Genomic DNA, 23,730 nt, shown 5'->3' with positions numbered 1-23,730 from the left:
TCTACAGGGAGCTGGCCTGGGGGTTACCTAGGTGGCTCAGTGGTTAAAGAATCTGCCTGTCAATACAGGAGACATGAGTTTGATCCTTGGGTTGGGAAGATTCTTTGGAGAAAGAAATGGCAATCCACGCCAGTATTCTTGCCTGGGAAATCCCATGGACAGAGGAGCCTGGTGGGCTACAGTCCATAGGGTTGCACACAGTTGGACACAACTTAGCAACTAAACAGCAACTGTTTCAGGCCCTGGGGACTAAGCAGTGAGCTGGTGTCAGAATTCCTGTCCTCAGGAAGCTGGCCTGCTGATGTCTAATGCCTAGCCATCCTGGCTGGCCCAGCTCCATACTGTCTCTCTGCTGAGCTCCCTGCTGACCTCGGTGGCTAACCTGTTCTAGGGGCCTGGTGAGGATTTGCTCAGCGAGTGGGTAAGCATATCACAACTCAGCTGCTGGAGAGCTGGGTCTCAAAGTCAGGCCTCTAGAATGTTAATCACAGAAGACACCCTTGCAAAGCAAAACCCACGTTCAAATCCAGATACATCACCCTAAGACCCATAAAATCCTGGGCCACTCCCAATCTCTTCATCTGTGAGATAGGAAAGGCACTAACCTGGCCAAGCTGTGTTGAGACAGTAGACATAGAAAGCACCTGCTATGTGTCAGGCGTTATTCTAAGTACTTTAGGTTGCTGCTGTGTTGTTGTTTAATTGCTCAGACTCTTTTGCAACCCCATGGACTATAGCCCGCCAGGCTCCTTCTGACCATAGGATTTCCCAGACAAGAATACTGGCGTGGATTGCCATTTCCTTCTCCAGGGGATCTTCCCGACCTAGGAACTGAACTCATGTCCCCTGCATTGGCAGGCGGATTCTTCCCCCCACCAGGGAAGCTTAAATTTTTAACTCCCACTATAGCCCATGAGATAGTATTATTACTACTACCTCTAGTTTACAAGTGAGGAAACTGAGTCTCACGTATGCTAACCCCTTCACCCCAAACTACACAGTATTACGTGGCAGAGCTGGACCCTGAGCCTATACAGGCGGCTCCAGAATTGGGCATCCTTAACCACTGGGCTGTCTCTGCTGCCCTTGATGAATGAGATCACACATGTTCACACAGAAATGTGTACTTGTATATCCATAGCAACACTACTCATAGTAGCCAAAAAGTGGGGTCTATCCAATGATAAATACATAAAGTTAGGGATATCTAATGGGATATTATTCAACCACAAGAAGGAATGAGTTGCTACAATATCAATGTAGGTTGAAAACATTATAAACCCACAGCCACAAAAAGCCACGTTTAATTCCCTTTTATATAAATGTCCCTTTATATTAAATGTCTACATATAATTCCCTTTATATCAAATGTCCAGAATAGGCAGATCCATAGAGGCAGAAAGTAGATGGTGGTTGCCAGAGGCTGGAGGTACAGGGAAATGATTGCTAATGGGGTACAGGTTTCTTTTGGAGGTAATGAAATTTATAGACTTGTGATGACTTGCAGAGGTCATGGGCGACAGATGATGGAGGTGGGGTTCTAGCCCCATCTCTGTACCACCCCGACCCCAACGTGTGCCTGGGTTCTCTGCATGCCTGATTTGCAGCCCTCCTCTGGAGCCTAGCCTCATCTCATATCTCTCCAGTCTCAGGATTTATTCCAATAGACCCAAAGGTGGGTTCTGTGTCTAGCGTCTAAACGTGCTCCCCGGCTGCTCACACTGTGACTTGAAATGGCCACAGGGCATCTCTCCTCTCCCGTCCCAGCTGGAAGATGCTCACGGAGTAGGGACTCAGAGCCAAACTCTCCCAAATCCCAGCCATAACACAGTTTACTCAGCTCCTTCTCCAGGTGGTTTGCAGCCCAGAGACTCTCAGTTCTCTTCTCCTCGTTGGCCACTCTGGGCAGACCTCCTTGCCCAGTTAGTTATTCAATCAGAATATAATCCCCAGGGGCTGGCTGTGTGTGGGGCCCAGCACTACTCCCTTTGGCTCACATCTGTCCCTTGCGGAGCCAGCAGGGTGGTTGGAGGTCAGACACAAGGGCTCTGGGCCCTGGGATTTGATTCTGGCTCCGCCCTTATTAGCTGTGGACAAGCTGTGGACAAATGACTTCCCCTCTGCAAGTCTCAGTTTCCCTGTCTGCATAACGGGCACAGCCATCATTCCTACACCTCATAGACTTTAGGGGAGGGTAGTTGAGAAAACTACTGGTTTTTTCAGTAGTCATGTATGGATGTGAGAGCTGGACTATAAAGAAAGCTGAATGCCAAAGAATTGATGCTTTTGAACTGTGCTGTTGGAGAAGACTCTTGAGAGTCCCTTGAACTGCAAGGAGATCCAACCAGTCCATCCTAAAAGAAATCAGTCCTGAATATTCAATGGAGGGATTGATGCTGAATCTGAAACTCCAATACTTTGGCCACCTGATGCGAAGAACTGACTCATTTGAAAAGACCCTGATGCTGGGAAAGATTGAAGGCAGGAGGAGAAGGGGACAATGGAGGATGAGATTGTTGGATGGCATCACCGACTCAATGGACATGAGTTTGAGTGTACTCCAGGAGTTGGTGATGGACCGGGAAGCCTGGGCTTGCTGCAGTCCATGGGATGGCAAAGAGTTGGACACGACTGAGCGACTGAACTGAATTGAACTGAGAAAATGTAGGCAAAGCCCCTCAAAACTAGCTACTCACAAACTGGTAGCTGACGTTGTTATAATTCCTCTGGGAAAGAGATGTAAACAGATCACACCACAGGGCTCTGGGGCTCTGGGATGCTGCTGAGCTCAGCCTCAGGGTGGGAGCAGGAGGAAAGTTTCATTGAACAGGTGGTTGGGACTGAGTTGGGGACACTCCAGTCAGGGCTCCTGAGACAGGAAAAAGAGGAGGCTCCCTTTCTGGTTTGTTTTGAGAATTTGATAAGTTAATACCCAGAAAACACATGAAATGTTTCCCGGCCTGTGGTGCAAACTCTAGAAATGTGAGTGATGACAAGGAAGGTGATGTGGGGGTGATTTATGAGTTAGGTCACTATCTGAAGCAAGGCTTCAGGGGGCTATGCCTCACCTGGGTCTTCACTCTCTCCATGGCATGAAAGATTCCAGCCCTTGAGGAGTCAGATCTATAGTCCAGCAGACGCTGTAAGTGGGGAAATTGAGTCAGTGGAGAGAAGAGAGTTCTTGGAGGCTGGAAAAGAGAAGAGGGAGCTGGAGGAATGCCAGAAGACGAGGAGGGAAGACGAAGACCCAGGACCCCTCACGGTTTCCAGACATGAATACGTCTCCCACGTTGTCTCCCCCGCCCACCAAATACTACGAGGCTCACCAGGGCAAGGATCCCCATTTCATGAAGCTCTGCCTCAAAGGCAAGGGGAAACAAACTCAGGGAAAACCCTGGTTGCCCAGGTCTGTCCCGTCTGTCCTGATTTCAGCACGAAAGCCCCAAACCCCTTCCATCCGGGGAGAACCGGGACAGTCGGTCACTCTCCCTGCCACTGTCGCTGCCTCCAGCTCCTCCTCCCGCTTCAAGCCTCAGAAACAAGCCTTGTCAGAGCCCTGGGGGCCTGCCCCCGACTCACCCTCTCCTGGCAGGCTCAGGAGGACGGGGCAGCTCCGACCTGCGCCTCCCGGAGCCCCTGTGTTCCCGGGTACGAGGGTGGCCCTGCGCAAGCTCCCTGCCAGCTCCCCAAAGGCTGCCAGATGTGGCTCCGATTTCCCAGCACTAATCCCTCCGTGTGTCACACGCCAGGGGATTAGTTTCTGGGGTCCCCGAGCAGCGGGTAGGGCGCACATCTGTCAGGGAGACGGCGTGGCACCACGTGACCCAAAACGCTCCGGGCCCAGGAATGCTGTCTCCAAGAGGAGTGTCTGCCCAGCCCCGTGTGGGGACGAAAGGTGACGGGAACTGCCAGGAAACAGCCTCGACTCAACCCTGGGGCCTCCCAGAACTGCCACCACCCACACCAGCTCCTCCAGCGACCTCTGAGGAACCCTCGGCCCCGAGGAACACAGTTCGAAGACCACCGGGGTCAGCCTCGTTGTTACATATTCACTTGTGTGTGTGTGTACTCACTCGCTCAGCTGTGTGTGACTCTTGGCCACCCCGTGGACCATAGCACCGGGCTCCCCTGTCCATGGGATTTTCCAGGTAGGGATACTGGAGTGGGTTGTCATTTCCTTCTTCAGGAGATATTCTCAACCCAGGGGTCGAATCTCACCTCCTGCAACGGCAGGCAGATTCTTTACTGCTGAGTCACCTGGGAAGTCCACACATATTCACAGAACTCCGTTCAAATCCCAGTTCTGTAACTACCTTGGGGCCCTCTTTGTTTTCCCATCTATGAAATGGGTGTGATGTCTATGTTATTGTGAGGATTACTCTGCAATATGTGTGTGCAAAGCCGGTAGCCCAGGACCTGGCCCCTAGGAAGGGTTCCGTCAAAGTTACTTTCTTTTTAAAACTTGGCTTTTATGCCACACTTCCTACTCAGCACCTGTGGCAGACATAGATCTTCCCCAGTGAATACTCTAGGAAGTCGCTACCATTGATTTTAGTTGGCGCAAAAGAGAGAATGCGTTTGCCTTCTTGACACTAGATATGGATGCACATTGGAATTACTTGGAGAGCTAATAAAAACCACCAGTGTCTGGGTCCCACCCCCCAAAGTTCCCCAGGGATACAGCCCAGGCATCACAGGTTTTGAAAAAGCCTCATCGATTCTGCTGTGTGGTCAAGGTTGAGAACCATTGCCCCAGAGCACTTTCCAATTCATTCTAAATGCAGGTAGGAACAGCCTGGGAATCGAGTTAAACTGCAGGTGCTGAGTCAGTGGGTGGGGGTGAGACCTCAGATCTCCATCTCTAACAAACTCCCAGATGACATTGCTGCTGGTCCGTGGACCACACTTTGAGGAGCAAGGCTCCTCTGCAGTTCATGGATTGCCCCCGGCTTCCACATCATTATCTCAATAGAACATCGTAATTACCTCCCAATCACCCCACGACTGGACAGGACTTGAATTATTCTGTTTGGCCAATGCTCAAGATCAAGTATGTGAATGGATGGGGGCAAGCCTTCTGGATCTTCCTCTTTGGAGACCAAAATTCTGGGCTGACCCAGAAAAAGGGCTTGATAAATTAGAGTGAGAAGAGATCTGAGTTAATCTTCTCTGAGCTCCACATTGTATGGCTGGTGAAACCATGAGCAAGGAGCTGACTTGCTAAGGTCACATAGAGAACTTAGTGACAGCAAAGGGCCCGGGACCCAGGATTTCTTTCCCCTTGTACCTGGCTGCTTTTTTCATCTTTATTGAGGCTCTGAGCAGGCTAGACGTACATGTGCTTAGTGTTTTCTGTGTTACACCCGTGGTCTTCACAGCAATCCCACGAGGCAGGTTTTATTCCCCAGTGAGGAAAACGAAGCTCTGAGAAGTGAAGTCTGCAGGAAGTGGCAAGACTGGGATTTGAGCCCAGGAGTCTTCACTGTTTCCCAGACACTAATGCATGTCCCATGCTATCTCTCCATCAGACTATGAGGTTTTCTAGCATAAGGAACTGGGCTTCACAAGTGGCCTAGTGGTAAAGAACCTACCTCCCGATGCAGGAGATGTAAGAGACATGGGATCGATGCCAGGGTTGGGAAGATCCCCTATAGGAGGTCATGGCAACCCAGCAGTCTTGCCTGGAACTGGCAAATCCATGAACAAAGGAACCTGGTAGGCTACAGGCCAGAGGGTCTCACAGAGTCGGACACGACTGAAGCGACTTAGCACACACGCAGGGTAAGGATCACTTCTCATTCTGGTTTGCTCTGGCAAACCAGGGCTCAATATCTTAATCAGTTAATCCAGTATTCTTGGGCTTTTCTTGTGGCTCAGCTGGTAAAGAACCCACCTGCAATGCGGGAAACCTGGGTTTGATCCCTGGGTTGGGAAGATCCCCTGGAGAAGGGAAAGGCTACTCACTCCAGTATTCTGGCCTGGAGAATTTCGTGGACTGTATAGTCCATGGGGTCGAAAAGAGTCATACAAAAGAGAAGGAAATGGCAACCCACTCCAGTGTTCTTGCCTGGGGAGTCCCAGGGACGGGGGAGCCTGGTGGGCTGCCATCTGTGGGGTCACACAGAGTTGCACTGAGCGACTTTCACTTCACGTCACTTTAATCCACTCCAGAGTTCTGCATTTCTGCTGATAAAGACCCTCATCCCCAGGACACCAGCTCCTCTCTGGGAGCTCTTCCCTTGCCCTTTCAGTTCAGTTCAGTTGCTCGGTCGTGTCCAACTCTTTGTGACCCACAGACTGCAGCACGCCAGGCCTCCCAGTCCATCAAGAACTCCCGGAATTAACTCAAAACTCATGTCCATTGAGTCGGTGATGCCATCCAACCATCTCATCCTCTGTCATCTCCTTCTCCTCCAACCTTCAATCTTTCCAAGCATCAGGGTATTTTCCAATGACTCAGTTCTTTGCATCAGGTGGCCAAAGTATTGGAGTTTCAGCTTCAGCATCAGTCCTTCCAATGAATATTCAGGACTGACCTCCTCTAGGATGGACTGGTTGGATCTCCTCGCAGTCCAAGGGACTCTCAAGAGTCTTCTCCAACAGCACAGTTCAAAAGCATCAATTCTTCAGCATTCAGCTTTCTTTATAGTCCAGCTCTCACATCCATACATGACTACTGGAAAACCATAGCCTTGACTAGACGGACCTTTGTTGACAAGATAATGTCTCTGCTTTTAATATGCTGTCTAGGATGGTCATAACTTTCCTTCCAAGGAGCCAAGCGTCTTTTAATTTCATGGCTGCAATCGCCATCTGAAGTGATTTTGGAGCCCCAAAATCCAAAGTCTGCCACTATTTCCACTATTTCTCCTTTTATTTGGCATGAAGTAATGGGACCGGATGCCATGATCTTAGTTTTCTGAATGTTGAGCTTTAAGCTAACTTTTTCACTCTCCTCTTTCACTTTCATCAAGAGGCTCTTTAGTTCTTCTTCACTTTCTGCCATAAGGGTGGTGTCATTTGCATATCTGAGGTTAATGATATTTCTTCTAGCAATCTAAATTCCAGCTTGTGCTTCATCCAGCCCAGCGTTTCTCATGATGTACTCTGCATATAAGTTAAATAAGCAGGGTGACATTATTCAGCCTTGACATACTCCTTTTCCTATTTGGAACCAGTCTGTTGTTCCATATCCAGTTTTAACTGTTGCTTCCTGACCTCCATGCATATTTGTCCAGAGTTCTGTTCCCTTGCCCTTTGCCCCAGCCTTAAAGCAGTTTCTCCACCCAGACCACACCACCTCTACCAAATTTAGCCAGACCAGAATCCATATCATGTCATACAGCAGAATGACCACACGGTGGCAGCAGATGACCACCTGTAAATTCTTCCAGCCCAGCCTGGGTGCCTTGCATCTCTCTAGGCATTTGTCCAACGGCTTCCCATCCATGAACCAAGATAATCTCCGCAATAACCCGGTGCGTTCTTCCTCTTTATAGATGAGAGATCATATTAGTCCTTTGCTTAAATAACTTTTCATGGCTGCCCACTGCTCTCTGGAAAAATTAAAATTCTCAACCTCAGTCTAAAAACCTGCCCAGTGGACCCTTGCGTTAGACTGCTGGAGGCTCAGATCCCAGCTCCACCACTTATCATGCATGTCACCTTGGTCAGATTTCTAGGCTATTCTTGGATCTCAGTGTGCAGATCTGTAAAACTGGGTAACGGAATAGAACCTAGTCCTTTGTTGTCCAGGTGAGGATTCCCTGTGACATGCAGAGCACATGGCTCTGTGCTGCACGTAGCAAGTGCTCAGAAAAAGATAACCATTCGTTACCATCAGACAGGCGGGCTCCCCTCATGGCCCCTAGGGTCTCTTCTCTTTCCTTTTCTCCACTCTCCTTCTCCCCCACTTTTTTCTGTTCTTACTCTCTCCTAACCCTTTCCCCTTATTCTAGTAGGGGCAGCACTTAAACAGTATATTAGAAAGTGATAAACGTAGGACTTCTCTCGTGGTCCAGTGGCTCAGACTCCGCACTCCCAATGCAGGGGAGGGGGCCGAGGCTCCATCCCTGGTCAGGGAACTAGATCCCACACGCTGCGACTAAGAGCCAGTGCAGACGAATAGATAAATAAAGTTTTTAAGTGATGCATGCTATGGAAAAGTAAGCACAACCTAGTAAAAGGGGGTAGATTATAGTGTTAAACTGGGCAGTCAGGATGGCCTCCTTGAGAAAGAAACATTTGGCAAGTCACCGAAGGGGAGCTGGGCGTATGGACAGCAGAGAAAGAGGCCATGGCAGAGCCTTAGTAAGAGTGTGCAGAACAGCAAAGAGGCCAGTGGCTGAGCAGGTTAAGTGAGGCACAGAGTAGAGGCGAGGTCAGAGAGATGGTGGAGGGCGAGGTTATAGGGAGCCCCGCAGCCCGCAGGAGGGACCGTGATTCTCACTGAGTGAGATGGGAGTCGTTGCAGTTTGGAGCAGAGGGCATGACCTGACACGTTTTTCAAAAGCATTTCTTTTTGGCTGCGCTGAGTCTCTGCTGTGTAGTTGCGTCGATCGGGCGCTCCTCTTTGCTGTGGGGCACGGGCTTCAGCAGCTGCAGCACACAGGCTCGGAAATTGCAGCTCACAGGCTCGAGAGCGTGGGCTCAGTCACTGTGGCACACCAGCTTAGCTGCCCGCAGCAGCTGGGATCTTCCTGGACCAGGGATTGTGCCTGTGTCCCCTGCACTGGCAGGTGGATTCTTACCCACTGTGCCATCAGGGAATTCCAAACCTGACACAATTTTAAGGAAGCGAGCACTCCGGCTTCCTTATTGAGAGAGGACTAGAGGGGAGGGGCAGAGGCAGGAAGACCTAGGTCTCATTCTGGTGAGAGATGGTGGTGGCATGGAGCTGCAGGGGAAGTGGTGAGAATAGAGACTCTGGATATGCTCGGAAAATGAAAGTGAAAGTCATTCAGTCGTGTCTGACTCTTTGCGACTCCATGGACTCTTTGCGACTCCATGGACTATACAGTCCATGGAATTCTCTAGGCCAGAATACTGGAGTGGGTAGTCTTTCGCTTCTTCAGCGGCTCTTCCCAACCCAGGGATCAAACCCAGGTCTCTCGCATTGCAGGCAGATTCTTTACCAGCTGAGCCACCAAGCCCAAGAAAACTGGAGTGGGTAACCTATCCCATCCCCAACGGACCTTCCCAACCCAGGAGCTGAACCGCTTGGAAGGTGGAGCCAATAGCACCTGCTGATGAATTAGAGCTGGATGTGAGAGAAGGAGAGAGGAGTCGGGACCAGCTCCAAACTTTTCAGCCTGAGCAACTGGAAGCAGAGGGCTAACTTTTACTGTGAGATGGGGAAGCCCGCACATGGTAGAGCGTTTGAGAGGAGGCAGAGAGTTCAGGATGGACTCTGTGGATTTTGAGATGTCTGAGTGAAGGTGTGGAAGCAGGCAGTTCAACATTAGAATCTGGGACTTAGAGATCTGTATCAAAGGTACAGTTTAGAAAATCACTGACATGCACCATTAGATGACATTTATTTATTTGGCTGCAACAGGTCTTAGTTGCGGTGTGTGAGATCTAGTTCCCTGACCAGGGATTGAACCCAGGATCCCTGCACTGGGGGTGTGGAGTCTTAGCCACTAGCCCCACAGAGAAGTCCCAGTAAAATGATATTTAAAACCACCAAGAGAGTGAGAAGGAGTAAAGAAATGATCTGAAGACTGAGCCCCAAGGTCCAGGAGATGTGAGTAGTGAAGGTGAATTCACAAAGTCACACAGCACAGGTGCAAATCCGGCTTTACTGGGGAAACTTGGAGGCACTGGGTCATCAGTCCAACCTCTTGTCTTCATGTGGAGAGAGACATGGGGGTCAGGGTATACAGCTGGAAACCTCCTAGAGGGTGCTGCAGGAGATGGACCCCTCACCCCCATCCCCTACTCTACATCATTTTTGGCAAGTGTAAGATTAGTCTTGCAAGTAAAGAAAACATGATCTGAGCTCAGACCCCAGGGGGATTGTTTGCAGCGCTGAGGGCAGGAGCCGCCCGTGGGAAGTAGAGACTGTGTGGAATCATTTCTGCTTTGGGAAGGGAGGCCCCTCTGGAGCCCACCTGCTGCTAGAAACTTGGAGTGTGCCTCTAGGGTCTTCCAGTACATCCTCTGGCCTAGGGGCTCATGAAACATAAGCCTACCAAATGGGAGTAGAAATCAGTAAGTACAGGGACTTCACTGATGAACCAGTAGCTAAGTGTTTGCTCTCCCAATGCAGGGAGCCCAGGCTCAATCCCCGGTCAGGGAACTAGATCCCTCATGCCATAAATGAGAGTGTCCATGCTGCAATTTAAGCTGAAACTGAAGATTCTGGTTGCCGTAACATAACTGGGACCCAGTGCAGCCAAACACGGAAATAAATGTTACCAAAAAAAAAAAACAAGAGTAGATTCAACTGAGCTGATAAGTCACTTCCAAATAGGCAGTGATGGATTAATGCTGGAGGGAGGCCTGGAGTAGTAATCGTACAAAGCCCATCACAGAGGCCTGAGCCGTCTGGCCATGGAGTCCATGCCAAGTCTAGAGAGAAAGCCCCAGGTTCAGATGGAGAAGTAGCCTGGGGACACTGGGCTTGCTGCCACAGTCACTGGATGGGCTTCTTGACTTGGCTCAAAGTGTTAACCCAGAAACAGCAGGAGTTGTTGGCTGGTGTGGTTACTCCCCTAGCTGGCCAGCAAATCATCCAAAACTGTGTGGTTTGATCCTGAGCTATGGAGTGATGATAACCTTGACAGTGAGCACGCTGGCTGTCCCCAGGGTGATTTCCTTCCAGAGCAGTTGTGGATCATGATTCTACCTGTCTATGGGAGGGAGACCTGCATGAAAGCCATGTACATAACATAGGAACATGTTGTGTCAGTGGCACCTGAGGCTGATGCTGGGAAATGTTGCCTTGCCCACCGGTCTTGAGTGATCATGAAGGTTTGTATGCAGGTGCCATTAGGTCCAAGGAGAAAGCAAGGAAGGACCGATATCCAGAATGCAGGACAGTTTATGGGCTACAAAGGGCACCGTGGCTCAATATTCTTGCAGCAGGCCTCAGCATCAGCCATGGGGGACTTCCCTGGTGGCCCAGTGGCTAAGTCTCCGAGCTCCCAATGCAGGGGGCCTGGGTTTGATCCCTGATCAGGAAACTAGATCCCACATGTGTCAGCCAAAGATCCTGCATGCTGCAAATAAGATCTGGTGCACCCAAATACTCTTGCCTGGAAAATCCCATGGATGAAGGAGCCTGGTAGTCTGCAGTCCATGGGGTCGCTAAGAGTTGGACACGACTGAGCAACTTCACTCTCACTTTTCACTTTCACGCATTGGAGAAGGAAATGGCAACCCACTCCAGTGTTCTTGCCTGGAGAATCCCAAGGACGGGGGAGCCTGGTGGGCTGCCGTCTCTGAGTCGGACATGACTAAAGCAACTTAACAGCAGCAGCAGCCAAATAAATAATTTTTTAAAAAATCATCCATGAGGAGGATGAGAACATGGTTGTAAAGGCCACAGGCACAGCAGGTACTGGCTGTGGCCTGCTGGGAGCAAGATCCCTTGCCATTGTCAGAGAGTGAGACACCGATAAGGTTTCCCATAATTGAGCACGGTGAGAGCAGGTAGGAATGGTCTATTACTGTGACCGATTCATGCCCTGGCCCTGGCATGGGCAGCTGATTGAGGCTGTTTAGCATTGCCTGTTCAGGTCTGGAAGAAGAGGAGAGAGGGTATTTAGCCCTCCACCCCGGTCTATTTCCTGAGATCACTGTGTACATTCTTCCTAGATTTGCTGGAGTCTGTCGTGTGCCTGGGATGAGGTAGCCGATGTGTCCTTTCCTGGAACGTTTATTTCCGTAAGCACCAGGAGTTGCCACACCTGCCTGAGTCATCGAGGGGAGCTTGTCCACCTCCTCAGTGCCCACAGAGGATCTTGAGGGGATGGCTAATGTCATTGCTCCCAAAACCAGCCTTGCCAAGCCTCATTTGTACCCCCCCACCTGCAGGTAGCAAGTGTGGAAGGGCAGGTGAATTCCATGTGGACAGCTGGAAGGGGTGCCATCGAGATCATTTCATCAGCAGACTGTGTCACAGCAGGGAAGTCCTGCACGTGACTAAGGTACTCATCAGGGTCCCGAGAGTCTCGCTGTTGCCGGCTTGGTGGAAGAGAACAGCCACTCCATACACCTAAACCACGCTCGCAGCGGTCAGAACCCAAGATAACCGCTTTGCCAGTTGGTCAGATCCGGAGGCCATTGTGCCCCCTGGAGCCACAGGTCAACGTTCCTGGCAAGTAATGCATATTCCCTGAGCACGAGTGACTTCACAAGTCAAACAGATCCTCGGTGGGCCCTCTGAGACCTACAATGGTGGTTCCACCGTTACGGCAGGTCCAAGTGTGGGTCTAGTCCGCCCAAGTGGACGTGATAGCCACACAATCTTTTTTTCTTTTTTTAAACATTTATTTATTCATTTGGCTCTGTTGGGTCTTAGTTGCAGCACGTGGAATTTTGTTTCATCATTCAGGATCTTCTGTGGTGGCACATGGACTCTACGTGCGTTACCGAAAGAAGTGTGTGGGTCTGGCTGCTCAAAAGCCAATAAATAGGCCAGGCTGGTGGAAAGGAAAGCTTGCCTTATTTCAGATGCCAGCAACTGAGAGGGGAGGGGAGAGGGGGGCGGATATCTGTCCAAGAGCCTCCGCCACCCCCCACCACCCCCAACTGTCCCGACAAGCAGGGAGTGAGAGCTTTCATAGACAGAGTGAGGGGGAGGGGCTACGTGCAGAAACAGCACAGTCAGCTGACCGTCATCTTCAAACTGGTCATCGCTGGTCTGACCAGCCTCATCTTGGTTGCTTTAAGTCCAGTTAATCTTCGGTTCCAGGGGCCATTTGTTCCCATTTCTTTGTGGTCACTTCTCAGGATTATGGCAGCTTATGTCCTGGTGGTCATCATGCAGTTAACTTCTTCACCTGGTGTTTTAGTATCGATAAGACGGCTCACAGGATATGGCTCAGAATAGTATCTACAGCCTTTGAGAAAGAACTAAAGGTTCTTGACTATACTTAATGACTACATTATTATTATTATTTAGTCTCCTTTGACTGTTTTTCTTTCTTTCCACATTTCTCACTTTTCTGATTAGACTTTTTCTTTGACTAGAGTTTTCCACAGACAAAAGGCAGGCAGAGCACACGGTGGGAGAGGCAAGGACCGTCGGGTGTTGCTCTGTTTCACGTGCAGGACATGCACTTCGTTGCTCCAAGGCAAGTGAGATCTTGATTCCCAGACCAGGGATAGAACCTGCATCCCCTGGATAAAAGGCGGATTCTCAGTCTCTGAACCACCAGGGAAGTTCCCATGGCCACATGGTCTTTTAATCAGCTTTTCCATTCCAGATGCTCTCTTTAAGACGCAGGGCCTTACAGTAGGTTCATTCATATGGTAATATTAGATTGAGTTTGTTGTTGCATTGTTGAATCGATCTCCACAACAAGGGTTACCATATGGACATTCTCCTAATGGTCCAGTTCTGGGTGACTCAAAGACTTGGCCCTACAGCAAGACCATTAGCAATGGCCCATGAAGCTGTGTAAAACAGACTATTTACAAAGACGTGAACAGGCTATAGAGGACCTGTAAGGCAGTGCAGTACCCCTGGGCAGTAACTAGGGGGATACTATTGCCCTTGGACCAGAAGGGAATGGAAAGAAGGCCTTGTCGAAAGAGCCTCCTCTGCGATTACCCAGCTAGCCCTAAACCAGCCCGAGGCAACCCCACATGAGGCAATAAGCACCCCAACCCCCTCCTTCCCTCGCATCCTCTGCCAGGCTCTAAAAGCCGAACTCAACTGGAAGACAGGAGCAAAGGAACCTGATGATGCAGGCTGGCTCCCTGGCAGAAAAGGCAGAAGGATGGAGAGTGGGCCTGGAGGGGCAAGTGCAAGATGCCGACACACAAGGGAGGGTGCGAGTTTAGACAGGGTGGCTTAGTCCTCACTAGGAAGAGATCATTTGAGCAAAGACCTGTGATAATGTATCTAATCCTCATGACAATTGATGAGGCCGTCTTGTAGCCAAGGAAACTGAAGTACGGCGCTTAACTTACTTGTTGTCCAGAATCACACAGCGAAGAGTTGCCTGAGTTGGGATCTGACACCAGGGAGTTTAGCTCCAGGGATCCTGCTCTTAAGCAAAACAGGATATAGGAAAGTCATCATAAAATGAAAAGGCAAAGAAAATGTCAGGACATGCGCGACTGTGTTCAACAGTCATACTTGTTATATATTGAGCACTGACTGTATGCTAGCCATGGTGTTAGGTGCTATGGGTGGGTATACAAGATATACAAGCGCTGTGCTTGCCTTCAAGGAGTCCATAATCTAGTTGAAGAGTGCTGGGGAAGTATAGCCATCTGTATGAGAAGGTTGTGATACATTCTGTGGTAGAGATCTCTTCAAGAAAATTAGAGATACCAAGGGAACATTTCATGCAAAGATGGGCTCAATAAAGGACAGAAATGGTATGTACCTAACAGAAGCAGAAGATATTAAGAAGAGGTGGCAAGAATACACAGAAGAACTGTACAAAAAAGATCTTCATGACCCAGATGATCACGATGGTGTGATCATTCACTTAGAGCCAGACATCCTAGAATGTGAAGTCAAGTGAGCCTTAGAAAGCATCACTACGAACAAAGCTAGTGGAGGTGATGGAATTCCAGTTGAGCTATTTCAAATCCTAAAAGGTGATGCTGTGAAAGTGCTGCACTCAATATGTCAGCAAATTTGGAAAACCCAGCAGTGGCCACAGGACTGGAAAAGGACAGTTTTCATTCCAATCCCAAAGAAAGGCAATGCCAAAGAATGCTCAAACTACTGCACAATTGCACTCATCTCAAACACTAGTAAAGTAATGCTCAAAATTCTCGAAGCCAGGCTTCAGTAGTACATGAAGTGTGAACTTCCTGATGTTCAAGCTGGTTTTAGAAAAGGCAGAGGAACCAGAGATCAAATTGCCAACATCTGCTGGATCATGGAAAAAGCAAGAGAGTTCCAGGAAAACATTTATTTCTGCTTTGTTGACTATGCCAAAGCCTTTGACTGTGTGGATCACAACAAACTGTGGAAAATTCTGAAAGAGATGGGAATACCAGACCACCTGTTCTGCTTCTTGAGAAATCTGAATGCAGGTCAGGAAGCAACAGTTAGAACTGGACATGGAACAACAGACTGGTTCCAAATAAGAAAAGAAGTATGTGAAGACTGTATATTGTCACCCTGCTTATTTAACTTCTATGCAGACTACATCATGAGAAACGCTGGGCTGGAAGAAGCACAAGCTGGAATCAAGATTGCCGGGAGAAATATCAATAACCTCAGATATGCAGATGATACCACCCTTATGGCAGAAAATGAAGAAGAACTAAAGAGCCTCTTGATAAAAGTGAAAAAGGAGAGTGAAAAAGTTGGCTTAAAGCTCAACATTCAGAAAACTAAGACCATAGCATCTGGTCCCATCACTTTATGGCAAATAGATGGAGAAACAGTGGCAGACCTAATTTTAGGGGGCTCCAAAATCACTGGAGATGGTGACTGCAGCCATGAAATTAAAAGACAGTTGCTCCTTGGAAGGAAAGTTATGACCAACCTAGACAGCATATTAAAGAACAGAGACATAATTTTGCCAACAAAGGTCCATCTAGTCAAGGCTATGGTTTTTCCAGTGGTCATGTATGGATGTGAGAGCTGGACTATGAAGAAAGCTGAGTGCCGAAGAATTGATGGTTTTGAACTGTGGTGTTGGAGAAGACTCTTGAGAGTCCCTTGGACTGCAAGGAGATCCAACCAGTCCATCCTAGAGGAGATCAGTCCTGAGTGTTCATTGGAAGGACTGATGTTGAAGCTGAAATTCCAATACTTTGGCTACCTGATTCGAAGAACTGACTCATTTGAAAAGACCCTGATGCTGGGAAAGATTGAAGGCAGGAGGAGAAGGGGACAACGGAGGATGAGATTGTTGGATGGCATCACCGACTCAATGGACATGAGTCTGGGTAAACTCCGGGAGTAGGTGATGGACAGGGAGGCCTGGCGTGCTTCAGTCTATGGGGTAGCAAAGAGTCCAACGTGACTGAGCGACTGAACTGAACTGAACTGAATGGTTACAGATAAAATGCTGTAAGAGGGGCTTCCCTGGTGGCTAAGTGGTAAAGAATCCGCCTGCCAATGTAGGTGACGCAGGTCCAATCCCTGGCCTGGGAGGATCCCACGTGCTGCAGAGCAACTGGGCCTGTGCGCCACAACTCCTGAGCGGCCACGACTGAGCCCATGACCCACAGCTGCTAAAGCCTGCGCCCCGAGAGCCTGTGCTCGGCAGCAAGAGAAGCCTCCATGATGAGAAGCCTGCCCACTGCTGCCCCCGCCTGCCGCAACTAGAGAAAGCAACGAAGACCCAGCATAGCCAAAGATGAATGTTTTAAGAAAATTTTTTAAGTGCCATAAGAAGACTAAGGAAAGAGATTCATTACAGCTCTGTTGAGGGAAGCTTTCTGCAGGTGGCGACTGTGGAAGAAGTATGGAATTGTAATAGCAGAAAGGGGAAGATAAGGGATTCCAGGGGAAGAAACCACCAGAGCAAAGATGTGACTGCATTTGGGGGATGGCTGGTCAACCGCAACTGGGGCGAGTACAAGAAACTTTTGGGGAGAGGGATGACTTATTGCACTGATTTATTTTTATCAACAATGTTTTTAATATTAATTTATTTGGCTGTGCCAGGTCTTGGTCGTGACACGCAGGATCTTTGATTTTCGCTGGAGCATGTGATCTCTCAGTTGTAACAGGTGGGGTCTAGTTCCCTGACCAGGGATTGAACCCGGGTCCCCTGCATTGGGAGCATGGAGTCTTAGCCATTGGACCACCAGTGAAGTTCCAGAGAGATGATTTTAAGTGGGATACCCACAGGGCATTAAGTCACCCTGGATCCCACAGCAAGGTAGAGACTTCCTTCCCAATTCTCCTTGGTGGAGAAACGTCTCAGCTGAGGGCTGCATGTCTTTCAAGCGCTAACACTCGCTAAACTCCCTTTTTAACCCAAATTTTACTGATTCAGGCCTTCCAAGTGGACAACTAAGCTCTCTGGATGGAACTTCATAACATCATTCTCTTTTTATTGTGTTTATTTTGATAGGTTCTATTTTAAGCAAATGGTACTGTTTTTTAATTTACAGATGAATTATTTGTTTGTATTATTATTGTCCTTTACAGGTGAATTTATTAAGGAAAAAAGAGTCGATTAAAAGGGACAATATTGAGGTAAACATTCAGGTGGTTCACAGCTCTAGCAAAAATACAAAGGTAGCATACTAGTGATTGATGCTTAGGATACTCTGGTATAGGGGGAAAAGCAGGCAAAAGGGAGAAACTGGGAAAGAAGGCTGGGAAGGGGGTCAGATCATGGGGGGCCTGAACACCATGGTGAGGAGTTCTGTCAACTGCGCCCAGGCATTGGCCCAAGGAAGGTAGTGAATGGTCTCAGAGCTGTGCTTGGCAGGGCTGGCTGTGGCCTCTGAGCCCAGCGGGAGGGGTGACTAGGGGCTGGGACCGCACTGGGGAGGCGGTTATTAAGATTCAAGGTGAACAGGAAGAGAGGGGCCTGGACCAGGGTGAAGGTGGAAAGAGAGCAAGGACTGGATCTGAGAGCCCCCAGCAGGCTGTGTCATAAGGTACCATGTGGCTGCACTGGTGAGTACAGATTTCTTTTCTAGAGGCGACAGATCTATCTGCCTCCAATTGTCCTGTCCGCTGTGATTCACTAAGAACATTCAATAGTCTCTGATCGGGCTTTACTGAGGAAAGATAATGTCAGAAGAGGCCAGCCCACCGCAGTCTCTGCGGCCTCTTCAGGGGGAATTGGAAGTGCAATCAGAGAGGATGGAGGAAAGAGACTCCCGCCTCCGCATTCTGTGCTTTCCTGCTGGAAAAGTCCGCCGACGGCTTGACTGCTTGTGGTGATTCATTCTATTCCATACGATGAACATCTGATTTTCTAAGACCTTCAGCTTCATTTCACTGAACATAAGCCGCTCAAGGATCTTGTCCTGGAGGGCAAAGCAGGCGTGCAGTCTCTCCACTTCTTTCGTGTTTAGGCAGTTGCCGTTGGTTTTGTCTTCGCAAGTCTTGGATTGCTCGGCCTCTTCCTAAACTCCCCATGGCCACAAACAGAGGAAAAGTTGGTTAATAACAGTCATCCTTTCCCAAGCCAGGTGAGTTACAAACATGATCTTGGTCGATTTCATGACCAGCATCTAAAGACCTGCCTCTTTGCCTCATCTCATGAGTGAGAGAATGGAGGGAAGAAATGGCCCTTTCTCAGCATCACCCAGCCTGCATGAGAGCCCCCAAACTCCCAGGATCTAGGGCTGCCTTTGGTTCATAGGAATAAGTGAAATGGCCTGCTAAGCTGTATTCACAGAGGACGTAAAATCCTTAACCCAAACATGTCTGTCTCTAGAGCTGTGCTTTTCCCAACATGCCTCTTTAAAATAAAAAAAAAAACACCTTTTTGTTTTGTATTGGAGTATAGCCAATTAACAATGTTGTGGGTGGGAGGGGGGTTCATGTTTGGGAACACATGTAAGAATTAAAGATTTTAAAATTTAAAAAAAAAAGTTAAAAAAAAAAAAAAAACAATGTTGTGATAGTTTCAGGTGGACAGCAAAGGGACTCAGCCATACATCTATACATACCCATTTCCCCTCAAACTCCCCTCCCATCCAGGCTGCCAGAGGAATACGTGGAGCTCCCTGCGCTATGTACTAGCTCCTTATCATTTTAAGTATAGCAATGTGTACTCGTCCATCCCAAACTCCATAACCATCCCTTCCCCGACCCTTCCTCCCCGCAGCCACTTTAACTTCGTTCTCTTAAGTCCCAGCATGCCTCTCTGAGAATTTAGTCGGGCCTCGTAAAACCTTCAAGCCTCAGTAATGCTCTGATCTCTGTCATCTTTATCTGTCCCGCCCCTCTCTGCATGCAGTTGATAAGAATACTTTCTTTTTTCTTTTAGTATTCAACTACAAATTCCTGGTCCTTGAAACCATTTAAGAATCAAGTACTTCAGACATGCAGAAAAAGTAAATCTCACAACAAATACCCGTGTTCCTACACCAGCTTAAGAAACACAATATCACAGAGGTGACAGATGTCCTCTGTGGAGTCTGCTGCAGTGTTCCTGTCCATCCCTGAACCTTATCTCAACCGTAATCCCGAATTTGGTATTTATTTTTTCCAGGAATTTCTTTACTCCATTTGATACCAGTTCTCAATAGGAGGCTATTCTGCCCTCTCCTGGGAACAGTTGGCTACGTCTAGAGAGTTCTTAGCTGCCGCAAAAGAGGTGAGGGGTGCTGTTGGCTCCTTGTGGGTAGAGGGATACTGACAAAATTCCAGCATTGTGCAAGACAGTCCCCTCATCACGGAGAATTATCCAGCCCCAAATGTCAGTCATGCAGAGGTTGAGAAACCCTGCCTTAATGCACTTTCACTGTACACAGGCATCCATACCCAAGGCAGGATATTGTTTTGTATGTTTTTTTAACTTTATATAAAAGCTGTCAGAATCTAGATATATTCCTGCTGTCTTCATTATTCAGTTTGAGTGATGTATCTATGTTACACATGTTTTTAACTTTGCCCATCTTAATTTCCCCCCTTTAAAGTAGTTCTTAGAGACTTCCCTGGTAGTCCAGGGGCTAAGACTCCTTGCTTCCAATGCAGGGGGCCCAAATTCCATCCCTGGTCAGGGAACTAGATCCCACACGCTGAAACTAAGAGATCGCACGCCACAACGAAGGATCCCATGTGCCGGAACTAAGACCCAGTACAATCAAATCAAATAAAAATAATTTTAAAATACATAAAGTAGCTGTTACTGTTGTCAAAGCCTGTTGTCATTAAACATGAAGTAGGGGAGTCTGGATGGGCCCTAGTTTTTAGTCGAGGCAACTGAAGCTTCATGAAGAAAATGCTTTGTCCCCCATCACCCAAGAGGGAGCTACAGAGCAAGACTCTTAGACCAGAGTCGGGTTTCTCCATCTTGCCCAATTCTCCTGACACCTTCCCTGTCTCCCCACCACACAATCTAGCTGTGACTCTCCCATCACCCTCAGTGAAAGCTAAGGTCCCTCTTGCTCACCTGCTGGGGCTCTTGAGGAGTGGGTTCGAGTTCATGCTTGACCAGCCAGTTGCTAAGCAACAGCAGAAGGAATAGAAAGCCAAACAAGGCTGGCTTATAGCTGATCAGCCAAGCCATCAATGCTCCTATGGTGCCTGAGGAAGCAAGTATCCCATGGAGACTCCAAAAAAGAGACATGAGGTCCCCCAGTATTATGGCTTGAGAGCACCCAGGCCCTGAGGTCCTGCCTCAGTCCCCTCATCAAGGACAGTTGCCCTCCATGATAGGAGTCATGGCTGCTCGCCCCCTCTGAGTCATAACTGGCCCCTATCCCCAGCTGTCGCGTAACAATAATATTAACTCCTCTTATGTCTTAAGCAGCCGCAGTGTGCCAGACTTTCACAGGCAGTTCACAAGCATCATCTCATGACATCCACACACCAGCCAAGTGATGGGGGCCTCTGTGATACCTCAGCCATTCAGCCGTACTTCCAGGCCTCCTAGTTGCTGGGGATAAAGTGGTGAGCAGCACAGAGCCCCTCCCCTCACAGAGAGCAAGACCGCAAAGAAAAATCATCCAAACCTTGGAAATAAGGCAAAAAGATTTCCGCGGGCTTGTTCACAGTCATACCAGGATATTGTCTAACTGGCCCACTTGTTGGTCACTTGCTGCTTTATTGGATTTAATATTGATTAGGGTCCTGACTCTCTAAAGTCACATGGAAAAGTTGCTCCAGCAATTTCACTTGGATATATCCCAAAGAATCGAAACCAGGGTCTGGCAGAGATACTTGTATACATACATTCATACCAGTATTACTCATAATAGCTAAAAGGTGGAAGCAACCCCCAAATCCACCAACAGACGAATGGATAAATAAAACTTATTTATGGCATAATAATAAAAAAAGTTCTATATAACTATAGTAGGATTAGATAAAAAGGAAGGAAATTCTGACACATGCTACCACCTGGTTGAACTTTGAGAACATCATGCTAAGTGAAATCAGCAAAATGTAAAGGGTGTTTTACTCCACTTATGAGCTAAATAGTGTGGTCAGATTTATAGAGATAGGACTTCCCTGGTGGGGCAGTTGTTAAGAATTTGCCTGCCAGTGCAGGGGACATGGGTTCGATCATTGGTCTGAGAAGATTCTACATGTTGCAGGGAAGCTAAGCCTGTGCACCACGGCTACTGAAGGCTGCACACCTAAGCCTGTTCTCCACAACAAGAGAAGCCACCCAATGAGAAGCCCGTGCATTGCAACTAGGAAGTAGCTCCTGCTCTCTGAAACTTGAGAAAGACGGTGAGCAGCAACAAAGACCCAGCATGGCCAAAAATTGTTTTAAAAAAAATTTATAGAGACAGAGGTAGAAGTTTGGTGGTTGGCAGGGGTTGCAGACAGAGGGGAATGATGAATCATTGTTGAATGGGTCCAAAGTTTTACAAGATGAAAAGCGTTCTTGAGACTGTTTGCAGAATCATGTGAACACACTTAGCACTCGTGAACTGTACGCTTTAAAACGCTTAAGATGGAAAATTTTATACTATGTAATTTACTCCAATTTTTAAAAGTTAATTTAAAATGAATTACAATTTCAAAATGAGCTAGTTATTTCTGGAAAAAATGGCTAATTTCCAAATGATTTTTTTTTGTAAATAGATGCAAATAAATTCTGATAGAAAAAGTAACCTCAATGTTTACAGTTTTACAGACTTGTAGGACTTTTTTTTTTTTCTTATTAAACTTTACAGTCTTATTCCAGCATTCTGTGTTCTAATGACCGGTGACTGTTTATCATTTTCTTATATTTTCCTTTGAACCAGCTTTATCAACCTGCTGGTCCTCTCAATAATTGGTTAAATACATCTTTGACATATGCTCGCTATTTTGTATGAGAGTTCTTTATGTTCAAATGTAAATTTTAATGACTATATTATTCTAATAGTATATTCAGTTAGTTGCCACTTGTTGGGCCTGTAGGAACCTGCGATAAACACATTGAAGTTAAATCTTTGTACATATACTTAAACATTTTCCTAGAATATTTTTCGTAAAGTAGAGTTGCTGGGTCCAAGGATATGCATATTTTAAAACCTAATTTTGTGTGGGTGTTAGTCAGTCAGTTGTGTCTGACTCTGCAACCCCATGGACTGTAGTCTTCCAGGTTCCTCTGTCCATGGAATTCTCCAGGCAAGAATACTGAAGAGGGTTATCATTCCCTTCCCCAGGGGAATTTTCCCCACCCAGGGGTCAAACCCAGGTCTCCTGTAAAATCTATTTTAAATTTTATCAAATGACTGGGATTCCCTAGTGGTCCAGTGATTAGGGGTCTGTGCTTCCACTGCAGGGGGCATAGGTTTGATCCCTGGTGGAGAAACTAAGATCTCTATAAGCCGCTTGGCCTGGCCAAAAAAATAAATGTTTATAGGTACTAAGTTACTAAACTTGCAAGCTAGTCAGATAAAACTATAGGGTTTAAAACAAACAAGTTTCCATTTCCTATCTCACTCCTTCCCATCCTCACATTCCACAACTCAAACAACCAATTCCAATTCTTTTAGCTGTTTCTTATGGTATTTATCTTGATATATCTAAATAGTAGACTTCCCTGGTGGCTCAAGATGGTAAAGTGTCTGTCTACAATGCGGGAGACCTGGGTTTGATCCCTGGGTTGGGAAGATCCCCTGGAGAAGGAAATGGCAACCCACTCCAGTACTCTTGCCTGGAAAATCCCATGGATGGAAGAGCCTGGTAGGCTACAGTCAGTGGGGTCGCAAAGAGTTGGACATGACTGAGCAACTTCACCTTATACCTTATCTAAATAGTAACTTATATGCAGAGTTGCTGCTGCTGCTAAGTCGCTTCAGTTGTGTCCGACTCTGTGCGACCACATAGACAGCAGCCCATCAGGCTCCTCCGTCCCTGGGATTCTCCAGGCAAGAACACTAGAGTGGGTTGCCATGTCCTTCTCCAATGCATGAAAGTGAAGAGTGAAAGTGAAGCCCCTCCGTCATGTCCAACTCAGTGATCCCATGGAGTGCAGCCTACCAGGCTCCTCCGCCCATGGGATTTTCCAGGCAAGAGTACTGGAGTGGGTTACCATATACAGAGTACATCATGAGAAATGATGGGCTGGATGAATCACAAGCTGGAATCAAGATTCTAGGGGGGAAAGATCAGTAACCTCAGATATGCAGATGACACCACCCTCATGGCAGAAAGTGAAGAAGAACTAAAGAGCCTCTTGATGAAAGTGAAAGAGGAGAGTGAAAAAGCGGGCTTAAAACTCAACATTCAGAAAACTAAGATCATGGCATCTGGTCCCATCATTTCATGGGACCAGATGCTGTACTATGATTTTCTTTCTGGCATAGCTTTAGTTTCCCTGAACTTAATTTTCCTGAACTTGATTTTTTTCTATCTACTTAGTAAAAAAAAATCAACTTCTTTAACAATCAACATAAAATAAAATATACCTATTTTACATGTATAGTTCAATGGGTTTTGACTCATGC

At 47.6% G+C, this 23,730-nt stretch overlaps 1 protein-coding gene across 1 annotated transcript; it reads right to left on the bottom strand.

Moving 5' to 3' along the window:
- Positions 1 to 17,937: 17,937 nt before the first annotated feature.
- TEX46 (testis expressed 46) lies at positions 17,938 to 20,408 on the bottom strand. The gene is made up of 2 exons (XM_068968518.1): positions 20,232 to 20,408; positions 17,938 to 18,135 (listed from the first exon to the last, which is right to left on the bottom strand). Exons 1-2 carry the CDS (start codon positions 20,406 to 20,408, stop codon positions 17,938 to 17,940), a joined length of 375 nt encoding a protein of 124 aa, XP_068824619.1.
- Positions 20,409 to 23,730: the final 3,322 nt, after the last annotated feature.

This window comes from Capricornis sumatraensis, chromosome 3 (genome assembly GCF_032405125.1).
Source record: "Capricornis sumatraensis isolate serow.1 chromosome 3, serow.2, whole genome shotgun sequence".
NCBI lineage: Eukaryota > Metazoa > Chordata > Mammalia > Artiodactyla > Bovidae > Capricornis > Capricornis sumatraensis.
This window is presented reverse-complemented; position numbering and strand designations above follow the sequence as displayed.